Source organism: Lactuca virosa, chromosome 6 (genome assembly GCF_052849685.1).
Source record: "Lactuca virosa cultivar CGN04683 chromosome 6, Lactuca_virosa_CGN04683_v6, whole genome shotgun sequence".
Classification (NCBI taxonomy): Eukaryota; Viridiplantae; Streptophyta; class Magnoliopsida; order Asterales; family Asteraceae; genus Lactuca; species Lactuca virosa.
In genome coordinates this window covers 202101755-202113814 of record NC_136431.1, presented here as the reverse complement: position 1 = coordinate 202113814, position 12060 = coordinate 202101755, and the positions used below count along the sequence as shown (strand labels likewise).

The 12060-nt window shown below is 40.3% G+C and overlaps 1 protein-coding gene across 1 annotated transcript; it reads left to right on the top strand.

Moving 5' to 3' along the window:
- Positions 1-573: 573 nt before the first annotated feature.
- On the top strand, positions 574-4061 carry LOC145119726 (short-chain dehydrogenase TIC 32, chloroplastic-like). Its single transcript, XM_079055441.1, has 8 exons — positions 574-803; positions 1626-1857; positions 2075-2154; positions 2245-2398; positions 2762-2840; positions 3086-3167; positions 3262-3308; positions 3647-4061. The coding sequence occupies exons 1-8, from the start codon at positions 695-697 to the stop codon at positions 3809-3811; spliced, it is 948 nt and encodes a 315-aa protein (XP_078911567.1). The 5' UTR covers positions 574-694; the 3' UTR covers positions 3812-4061.
- The last annotated feature ends 7999 nt before the right edge of the window (positions 4062-12060 follow it).

Here is a 12060-nt window from a genome sequence, read left to right as displayed (position 1 = left end):
AACATCGTAACCCTTAGAAGAAACCGGTTACCACTTACCATACCCCCATAATTACTTTACAATTGTCATATTAAATTACCACATATTTAAATATTAAGTCTAGCATATAATTTCAACATTAATGTAACTCTCATTATATTGACTACGATCTTAGTAATTTTAGATTACTGACTTGAAAATATTCACGTATTAAGAACTCACATTTGATGTTAATGATGGATAATAAAGAATGAAAACTTATAATTTATCTTAATGATTTATATAGGCACACTCCTTTTACACACGGGGTGACAGTTTTTTTAAACTTGAAATCACCATCCATGTCCTGATGTGTGAAATGAAAAGGTCAAAGCTCAACTTATCTAGAATATTCTACCTCCATAAAATTTCTTAACTAAAGAACGAAGAAATCTCATACCTTCTATTATCTTAATAAGGTGGGAAAACAAAGACTTTCCTAACCGAAATTTAAATAGTGGAAGGACTTGTTGTGTATTTACATATTTACCCTTAGAGATACATGTTCCAAGTCATACGTGATGGCCAACCTCTTGGTATATAATTGATGCTCTGTTGATACAACTTGGCACAATCATATTCATAGCAAATCACCACTAAAAAAACCCTTCAAAATTTCCGATTTTAGTGATCACCTTTTTTCTGTGTTCTTGAAAGAAAATATAAAAAGTAAAGGATGACTTGGCTAATTGGATTCAAAGGACCATCAGGATTCTCAGCTAAACACACAGCTGAAGATGTTACCGAAGGAGTTGATGGCAAGGGCTTAACTGCCATTGTTACAGGTCAACTTCTTTCTCTTTTCTCTCAAATATTTACAATTTCTGGAATTCTTAGATCATTATGCTTCAAGATTTCATCTGGGGTTTTTGTTTATTGTCCATTAGAACAGTAGTAAACACATGAAGTTTGGAAATCTTGATTTTATTAAGTGTTTGATTGATTTTAAATGACTGAAGTTTGTACATGAGTGGTTTAATATAGTTGGTGTTCAAAGCTTGTAGAAGTTGACTTATTTGGTTCAATCAAAGCTTGCAACTTATCCATATTTGATTAAAACTTGACTCAAGATAAATTGTGTTTACTTATTTGAAAGAAGTTATTAGAACAGAAAAGAAATGGAAAAACAAATCAAAAAATGTGGATTTGGGTTCTGTTTGATGGGGTCCAGTGCATAATAAAACTATAAAACTCATTATTCCTAAAAGACAGCATACATCTCTTCATTTTGTCCATTTGCAAAGTTTTCGAATAATTATCTTATTTTGTGATCATTGAAAGATATTTTAGACATATTATATGTTATATTTTCAATAAAGGATGACATGCACAAATCTCGGAATCCAAATATATTATATTTCAATGGGATAATCTAATAAAATGGTCAAACTTTTTGGATCCCATTAATTATCTTTATGACTAGCGGAATAGAATGGACTAAACAAAAGAACATATTTAACAAACTTTAAAGAATCTTTTATGGAGATTTAGAGTCGTTTGAGACACAAAGCTCGAAAGTTTCACCTCAATGTTAGTGGGTTTTAGCTAAAATCTATAGATAAACATCATAAATTTGTTATTTTAAAATCTTTTCTTTTTCATGACAGGACCAACAAGTGGTATTGGTCTAGAAACTGCTCGTGTGCTAGCTTTGAGGGGCGTACATGTAATTATGGCAGCCAGGAATGTGGAATCGGCTACTACATGCAAGGAAAACATTATAAAAGGTTGCTCTAGTGCTACCATAGATGTTATGCAACTCGATGTTAGTTCACTAGAATCCGTAAGAAAATTTGCAAAGGAGTACATTTCCATGGGTCTACCCCTCAACATCCTCATGTAAGAAACAAACACACCATTCCAATCGTATTAATAATTAAGTTTATTGTTACGTGCAAGAAATAACAACGTACTTCTATTTATCTGATATTATAACATTATAGTGTACACACCATTGCAATCATATTAATAATTAAGGGAAAATACATTGCTATTTCTTGCATTTGACCTTATAGTGTACAAGTCTAATAGATTTTTTGTTTATTGTTGCTTGTAGTTGTAATGCAGGGGTGATGACTCCTCCATTTGGCCTTTCTAAAGACGGAATCGAGAGTCAGTTTGCAACAAACTATGTTGGTATGTATTGACTAATATTATGTTGTTTTTTTTTTGAAAAATAAAAACATTTTACATATGTAAGACGTGTTTTTTTTCTTATGATCTCAGGGCATTTTCTTTTGACAAATTTGTTGTTGGATACGATGAAAAATACTGCACAAAAATGCGGAAATGAAGGAAGGATAGTCATCGTTTCATCAAAACTTCATAGTATGAGTTACAAAGAGGGAATTGTGTTTGACAAGCTAAATGATGAAAAAAGGTATATTTTTTTTTCAATAGTAAGTGTTGTCTGAATAAATGATGTTTCAAGATATTTGAAAAAATGATGACAAATAATTGGGAAAAAAAAGAAAAAAATAAGAGGTAAATCGTAAGAACTTAATGGAAAGATTCTCTTAATTTTCAAAGAAACACTCATGTATATCTTAATAAATTAAGCATTGTTTATGTGTATTAAGTAAAAGAAAGATTCAACACTATAGATAAAAATAGGGCCCATATAAAGGAAATGTGGTCCATAAAAATGGATATTCTTTTCTAGATTCGCTTAATTTTACCATTTTCAAGAATTTGTATGATTGTGGTATTAAAATTCTCCTTTCATTCGTGCTCCACTTTTCAGCTATAGCAGTTTCTACGCTTATGGGCAATCAAAACTTGCTAACATTTTGCATGCTAAAGAGCTAGCTAGACGCCTCAAGGTAATTTCAAGATAAAGAATCTCACACTCATAGTTATTGCATCTTGTTTATTATGTAATACCTAACGAGAATGTTGACACCATTTGTAACAAAAGTTATAAAAGAAAAACGACACAACAGATAAATTGTCTAAAACCCCCATCACAAATAATCGTTTTTGTCAATACAAATCATTTTTGTAAATAGAATATGGATCCATATTTAATACATGTTATGACAAGTGGTATGTTTATTGTTGAGTATAGGAAGAAGGGGCAAACATAACTGTCAATGCATTACATCCTGGAGTTATTGCAACCAATCTTTCACGTCACTCAACCTTTTCAGGTAAAAAATTTTCGATTTGGACTGTTAAAAGATAAGATCATTTTATTGTTCACGATAATGTGATATTAACTTTACCTTCGTATTTTCATGACAGCTTGCTTTTATGGAGTCTTCGGTATCTTTCAAAAGAATATCCCACAGGTTTGTTCTTTTGTTTATTTGCATATTTCACCATTTCCAGTACATGGGTCTCATGATATGATGTTAAACTAAGATAATGTCTTGGTTTTTCTCAATGAATAAACGAAGTTCAAAAAATATTTAAGAAAAAGACGGCCTACTTAGGTAAATGTATGGAACAAATGAAAGGGAGCAAATTTATAGAAAAAAATAAATACGAGAAAATATTTGTTTACTGACTTTATCTATTAAGTGGTTCATTTTGCATTAAGTGAAAAAGAAGCAACACTTAAGAGTCTAACATTCACAAAGTACAAATATTAGTGAGTGACATTGTTAATATTTGATTTGGGTTTTAGGGAGCTTCAACAACATGCTATGTTGCATTGAACCCAAAGGTGAAAGGGGTGAGTGGTGAGTATTTTGCAGGCAATAATGTGGATAAACCCAGCAGTCAGGCTTGCGATGCTGAGCTGGCCAAGAAGCTATGGGAATGTGGTATGGAGTTGACCGGTTCAAAGTGATTCATGAGAGTTTAGAAATTCAGTGAACACTATTGGTAACATAATTTGTGTTTTGATTATTTTGTATGATTTTTCCTTGTGAATATAGTGTATGATTGTACGGTTGTTGTATATTGTATTTCTTTTTTACAACCAGGGTGTGGTGTGAATTTTTTATTTAATTAGATGTAATATTGTATTTGAAATGTATAAAAAATAGTTGGGGAGTTTTATGTAAAAGTATAGTGAAAATCAAATACGTCATATCTTATTGGATTGTGTACGGTATATTTCCTAAAAATTTGTATTTTGAACCTATTGGGCCTCACGTACAAAATCAACATGATAAATGTCTCCCATTCACTCTAACCATTTGTCATGAGATCAAAATAGTTATATGAGTGTGCATCCCACACCAACTAACTCATATGTGAGCATAACTTTCGGTATTTGTGTAAATCTCAATTAACTCAAATATTTGATGACACTAAAATTACGGGCAAAAAAATAAAATAATTTACATATTAAGCTTTGTTTATTTTATCACATCGACCTTAAATTGTAACTTGCATAACAAAAACCAAAGTGCTTCTAACCTAGCGGTACCGGGTGTTGTCCTCCCTCCTAGAGGTTGAGAGTTTAAGTCTCATTGGAGACATAGGTGATATTAGGAGCTGTTTAGGAGTAGTGTAGATTTGTCTTTCTAAAAAAAAAACTTGCATAACAAAAAATAGAATAATTCATTTGGAAATGTATACAAATGTGAATTGAATCTTCTTTATTTTTGTATGATAATAATTTTTCAGAAACTTTCATACATTTAGAACTAAATGTTTTAGGTGTAATAGTTTGACTTGTGAAGCATGATCTGCTCTTTGACCTCATTGCAATAGCATTTGAGGTGTGGACAGTGGTGCTAGCAAGGTCTATAGTACTTTGGAGTAAGGTATGCGGTGTTATATAGCAAGGTCTGCTGTGCATAGACCATAAGGAATTTTCAAATAATGACGTTGTACATTTCCAGGCCCTGACCCACAAACATAGTAGGTAAACTCATAGTATAAATAGATCTCTTTTTACCTTTGTAACGATATTCAGAAAGTGTGTGTATTACGGAAGACGAGAACGTTAGTACGATCATTTTGATCGTGTAAACCACATTACATCATTGTTTTCTTAAAATTTTCTTTGCATCTTTACCGCGTGTTGTGTTTATCGATTATTTATCCCACTAATTGGTATCAAATATATGGTTAAGAAGGAAAGCTTAAGATCTATAATTTGAAGGTAACGATTTTAGCTTTTGGAAAATATAGATCGAATATTGTCTCGATCGGAAGAAGTTACACAAACCCTTGTCTTAGGTGAAACTTGAAGAGATGAAGTATGAGGATTTGGACCAGTTTAAACATCCCTCATATGGTCTAATATTAAATTGGTTATCTTTTGAGAACATTTTATCGTTTAAAATAATAGTTGTGGCAATTTGTTCCAAATAGTTAAACAATTAATATCTTTAAATTGGCCGAGTCAAACGATGGTGCAACGAATAAATCAAAAGGACTCTTTAAAGACTTAAAGTACATAATTTACATACAATAAATTCTAAAATTACAAGCTCTTTTAAATATTCAAAAGTTAATACTTCAATAGTCTTCACTAATACATGTCAAAATAATAACATAAAGGTTGAGGAGCCTAGTGAGTAAACCCGAAGTTGGAATTTCAATGGTTCAATTATATATGACTTTTTCTTTTTTACTTAATGCAAATAGAATGTTATAGTGAGTTAAGTTAGGAAATAAGTGTCCTTAACATTAAGTCATGATTTTATATTTAGTTTTTTAGAATTATCCTTATTTCTTCTAATTAAAATCACATTTAAATAGAAAACTATGAGTATTGGGGTGTACATTTTTGTGCATATTTATTTAGTTATTAACTAGTCTATGTGTAAATATCATACAAATTTTATTCTACTGTGGTACACTTCCAGTTATGTAGAAAAGACAATATCAATCTTTGGACATCCCTTAGGTAATACATCGATGTATTACCGATCTCTCATTTTCAATTTTCACTCGAGTTTTCAATATCATCATGACATTCATAAAACATGTGCACTTAAACCCATTGACATGTATGAGACTATCGAGTTTATGAAGGTCAATTTTTGTTACCCAAATAGTCCAAAAATATTTGTGTTGTTTTAGGGTGAAAATCGACAGCAGACACACGGTGGGTGTAGTCGGGATTTTCGGTTCCGAAAAAAGCACTATACTTTCTCCTAGAGATGAGCATCGGAACCGGGTACCCGCTTTTGGAACCGGAACCGTCTCGGAACTGCCGGTTTTGGAACTGGAACCGCCTTAAGCGGTTCCGGTTCCGGTTCCTAAAGTTATGGAACCGCCTTAAGCGGTTCCGGTTCCCGTTCTCGTTTTTTCGGAACCGCTACCCGCTAGGTACCCGCCGGAACCGATTTATATATATATATATATATATATATTATTTCATATAAATACCGGTTTAGAATATATTGGTCCGATTTTGTCCGTATTTGGTCCAAATTAACTTGATTTGGATCGAACTAAATTGCGGTTTTATCGACAAAAGTTAACAAAATTAATGTAACCGTGTTACCAACTCCCGGAACAGGAACCGCCGGTTCCGAGACTGGTTCCAAACATTTAAGAACTGCCTAGAGCGGTTCCGGTTCCGGTTCTAACTTTCTAGGAACCGTCGGTTCCAGTTCTCGCCAAATGAGGCGGGTACCCGCCTATGCTCATCCCTACTTTCTCCAATTTAAGACTTCACAATATATTTCTAGGAAGATTATTCTAGATGGAGAAGATTTGAGAAATTTTAGTCTATGATTGTAACATCCAAAAATTTCAAGCAAATTTAAACTTTTAAAAACACCTCAAGTTCGTCAAACATTACAACTTTGTTTTCAAAATATTATTCATCAGAGTATATCCCAGAAACAAAACATAAAGTGAGGAGCTGTACGATCATGCCTTCGCCTTGCCGCGATCCCCTGATGTACCTGAAACAATAAACTGAAACTGTAAGCCCGAGAGCTTAGTGAGTTCCCCCAAAATACCGATACACATACAGTCCACATAACCATGTCAGCATTATCATATCATAAACACTAAACAGAACAACATATAATGGGTCCACAGCCCTACAGACTGTAATACCCACGAGCCCACAGTACTAGTCTCCCTTAGCCCGTAACTGGAATGCTCCCGAGCCCACAGTACGAGTCTCCCTTAGCCCGTAACTGGAATGCTCCTAGGGTTTGTTGGCTACCGCACGAAGCAGTACAGCCTCAACCCATCCCATATAACAAACACATAACATAACCACTGAGCATGCAATAATCACATAACATCACAGGTAGTCCTACAGATCTACCTAACTTGGCATAACCACTAGCATGCAACACTAACTCATACTCAACCTCTAACACTGCTAGGATAATATCCAATGGGCCGGCCTTGGTGCCTTAGACCCCTTAGTATAGTGAGGATAACTCACCTTGCAACTGTCGTCTGAAACTAGAAAGCTCAACTCACGGATCACCAACACGAACTTCACCACCTATAGTTACCATAAAACCCTTTTTCATAAATCTCTAAATCACCAGAATACCCTCAGAAGTCAACTGGTCAACCCTTGGTCCAAGTCAAAGCCCACAGTCAAAGTCAACAGTCCATGTTGACTCGACTCGTCGAGTGCAGTTCACCGACTCGTCGAGTCCTTCCTGAACTCGAGAAGTCGTGAAATCCTTGATTGGCTCGTCGAGTTCCCTTTTAACTCGCCGAGTTCATACGTGTCCAAGAATTGGGAGAACCCTAGCCGACTCGCCGAGTCTTCGAACGACTCGCCGAGTTCAAGGCAATCTTCAACAGACTCGCCGAGTTGTTCATCCAACTCGTCGAGTTCATGGCCATCTTCAACGGGCTCGCCGAGTTGTTCATCCAACTCGCCGAGTCCTTGCAGACCTTTATCCATGCAGACGCTTTTTAAGCCATGGCAAGGTTTCAGATTACAGATCCAAGCTTCTAGGGCATGTTTATCACGTAAAGTCGCAAACTTTATGTGCATGCAAAGCTTTAAGACTCTTAAATGGCAAAACTAAGCTTGCAATGAAGTCTCACACTTGAGGGAAGGCTCCTACTAGGCAAGGCTGACGACTTTATGGATCTAGAGGTCAAAGGGAGTCCAGATCTGAAGTTACAACTTCAGATCTTAGCTTAAACATGGGGAGCCTTTCATAAAACCCATCCAAAAGAGGTTAAAAGAGAGATGAGCTAAAGGAACAACTTAATACCTTCCAGAGAGTGACAACTGATGAATCTCTTAGCTCCCCACGAGTTCCTAGCCTTGATTTCCTTGCTTCCCCAAGTGTATCCTTCTCCATATTTCTTCCTCCAAGCTTGAACACACCAAAGAACACACACACACACGATTTAGGGTTTGAGAGGGACAAGAAGCAGTAAAGGGGAGGTTGGGGGAGGCCAATGATCCTTTAAATAGGGTGCAAAACCCCGAGATTTAGGGTTTCATCTGCCAGCTCCTACTCGTCGAGTCCCTTCTTGGACTCGGCGAGTAGGTCATTAAAATACGTGGACCAACCCGCTGCTACTCGACGAGTATGGCAATCAACTCGTCGAGTAGCCCCTGAAATCAAGAATTCACACATTAAATCAATACCTGAGAATCGGGGCGTTACAATTCTCCCCCACTTGAACTAGACTTCGTCCTCTTCAGCTGCAGCGAATAACTCCGGGTAATGCTCCCGTATTTCAGCCTCCGTCTCCCACGTCGACTCGGACCCCCTCCGATGCTCCCACTCTACCTTCACCAAAGGTATCTCCTTATTCCTCAGAATCTTCATCTTTCTCTCCAGTATGGCCATAAGCCTCTCTACGTAATTCAGGCGTTCATCAACCTGAATATCATCCAGCGACACCACCTCCTCTTGATCCATAATGCACTTTCGCAGCTGCGAAACGTGGAAAGTGATGTGTATCCGATTAAGCTCCTCCGGCAGCTCTAGCCTGTAAGCTACCTTGCCAACCCTGGAAATGATTCTGAACGGCCCAATATATCGGGGGCCCGATTTCCCCCTCTTCCTGAAGCGGATCACACCCTTCCAGGGCGAGACCTTCAGGAGTACCATGTCACCGACCTGAAACTCTAGCTCGGATCGGCGCCGGTCGGCGTAACTCTTCTGCCGACTCTGAGCGGTCTGCAGCCGCTGGCTAATCTGCTGAATCTTCTCGGTAGTCTGCAAGACCACCTCCGTCCGACCCATCACCCTGTGACCAACCTCACCCCAACAAACCGGGGTGCGACATCTCCGCCCGTACAACAGCTCGAATGGCGGGGCGCCAAGGCTAGAATGATAGCTGTTGTTGTAGGCGAACTCCGCAAGCGGTAGGTGAGAATCCCAACTCCCACCGAAATTAATGACACACGCCCTCAACATGTCCTAGAGGGTTTGAATAGTCCGCTTGCTCTGGCCGTCTGTCTGCGAGTGGAATGTTGTGCTGAAGTGCAACCGCGTGCCCAGCTTCTCGTGAAACTTTTGCCAGAAGCGGGAGGTAAACCTGACATCCCGATCAGAGACAATGGAAACGGGAACCCCATGGCGAGACACGATCTCGCGAATGTACACTTCGGCCAATTTCTCGGCCGATGAGCTCTCCCGTATAGCCAAGAAATGGGCACTCTTGGTCAATCGATCCACGATGACCCATATAGCATCAAACCCCTTCGCCGTCCTCGGCAACTTGGTAATAAAATCCATCGTGATCTGTTCCCATTTCCGCATGGGAATCTCCAGGGGCTGCAGCTTGCCATGCGGCTTCTGATGCTCGGCCTTGACCATCCTACAGGTCAAGCACCTCTTGACGTACCAATCGATTTCTCGCTTCATGCACGGCCACCAATAGCTCAAACTCAAATCCCGGTACATCTTGGTGGCCCCCAGGTGAATAGAGAAATGAGACTTATGAGCCTCCTCCATAACCGTCTGCCTAACCCCACCAGACATCGGAACCCAAACTCGACCACATCGGGTCAATAATCCCCGACTATCCTGCTCAAACTGGGTATTCTCACCCTTGATCCTTTCCAGCTTCCAATTCTCCAGTCGCATGCCCTCTACCTGGGCATCTCTGATCAAACTCACAAGCGGAGAATCCACCGCTATCCTCATACATACCGTGGGGGTGGAAGACCCAGCTGACTTGCGGCTCAAAGCATCCATAACCACATTCGCTTTACCAGGGTGGTAAAGGATCTCGAAATCGTAGTCCTTGACTACATCCAGCCACCTGCGCTGCCTCATGTTCAGGTTCGGCTGATCCATGATATGTCTCAAGCTCTTGTGATCCGTGTAAATGGTACAGTGGACCCCATAGAGGTAATGTCTCCATATCTTGAGGGCGAACACCACCGCCCCCAGCTCCAAGTCATGTGTAGGGTATCTCGTCTCATGCGGCTTCAGTTGCCGCGATGCGTAGGCTATCACTCATCCTCTCTGCATGAGGACTTCCCCTAAACCTGTGATGGATGCATCATAGAACACCACAAAATCCTCAACTCCCTCCGGGAGTGTCAAGACTGGTGCCTCACACAAACGCTGGCGGAGGGTCTCAAACGCCCTCTGCTGCTCGGGGCCCCACCGGAAATCCACCCCCTTCCTTGTCAGACGAGTGAGGGGTACTGCAATCTTGGAGAAATCCCGTATGAACCTCCGGTAGTACCCTGTCAATCCCAGAAAACTCCTAATATCTGAGGGAGATTTCGGAATCTCCCACTGCATAACCGCCTCGATTTTGGCCGGATCGACCAAAATCCCCCCTGGTTAACGAGATGTCCGAGGAATTGGACCTCTCGTAACCAAAACTCACACTTCGAAAACTTGGCGTACAGCCGTTCTCGTCTCAGAACTCCCAACAGCTCTCGCAGATGCTCCTCATGCTGCTCTCGGGTCTTGGAATACACCAAGATATCATCTATAAACACTATGACCGAGCGATCAAGCATCGGCCTGCAGACCCGATTCATTAGGTCCATGAACACTGCTGGCGCGTTGGTGAGCCCAAACGGCATCACCACGAACTCGTAATGTCCATAACGAGTTCGGAACGCGGTCTTCTCCACGTCCTCCTCTCTAACCCTGACCTGATGATACCCAGACCTCAAGTCTATCTTAGAAAACCAAGATGCGCCCTGCAACCGATCGAAGAGATCGTCTATCCTCGGGAGTGGGTAACGGTTCTTCACCGTTAACTTATTCAACTCCCGGTAATCAATACACATCCGGTGCGAACCGTCCTTCTTCCGGACAAAAAGAATCGGCGCTCCCCATGGAGAACTACTAGGTCGAATGAACTGCTTGCCCAGCAGTTCCTGTAGCTGCGACGACAACTCCTACATCTCTGGTGGTGCCAATCGGTACGGCGCCTTAGCGATAGGGGCCGCACCTAGCACCAGGTCGATCCTGAACTCGACCTGCCTCTCCAGAGGTAACCCTGGCAACTCCTCCGGAAACACATCTGCAAACTCCCTGACCACCGATACATCGGAAACCGAAATCTGATCCCTGACTCGCGTATCTACCACATACACTAGATAACCCGCACACCCGTGCTGAATGTACTGCCGAGCCCTAGCAGCTGAACAAAACCCTGATCCCACTCTGGTGCCCTCGCCATATACAGTCAGTTCTCCCCCACTTGGGGTTCGAACTACCACTCGTTGGCCCTCGCAATCAATCATAGCACCAAACCGACTGAGCCAATCCATGCCCACAATCACGCACACTTCCCCCATGGGGATCGGAATCAAATCTATCGGAAAGGACACCCCGAAAATCTCCAAGTCACACCCTCGATAAAATGAAGAAGCAGAAACCTCGTGTTCGTTGGCGATAGACACTCGCAACGGACACTCTAACTCGCCCACTGGCGCACTGAACTCCCTACTAAATGACTGAGATACGAAGGACCGACTCGCCCCCGAGTCAAATAAGACCAAAGCAGACAAATAGTTCACTAAAAACGTACCTAATCACAGGTACAACAGATAAGCATACAACAGATACAGAAAATGAGACAAAGGATAGAAACATACCAGCAACCACATCTGGTGCTGCTCTGGCCTCCTCCGCTGTAAGCTGGAAAGCACGAACCTGAGCCTTCGGAGGCTCTTCCCTGACTGGTCTCCCATCTGTGATCCTCAAAGTAGCC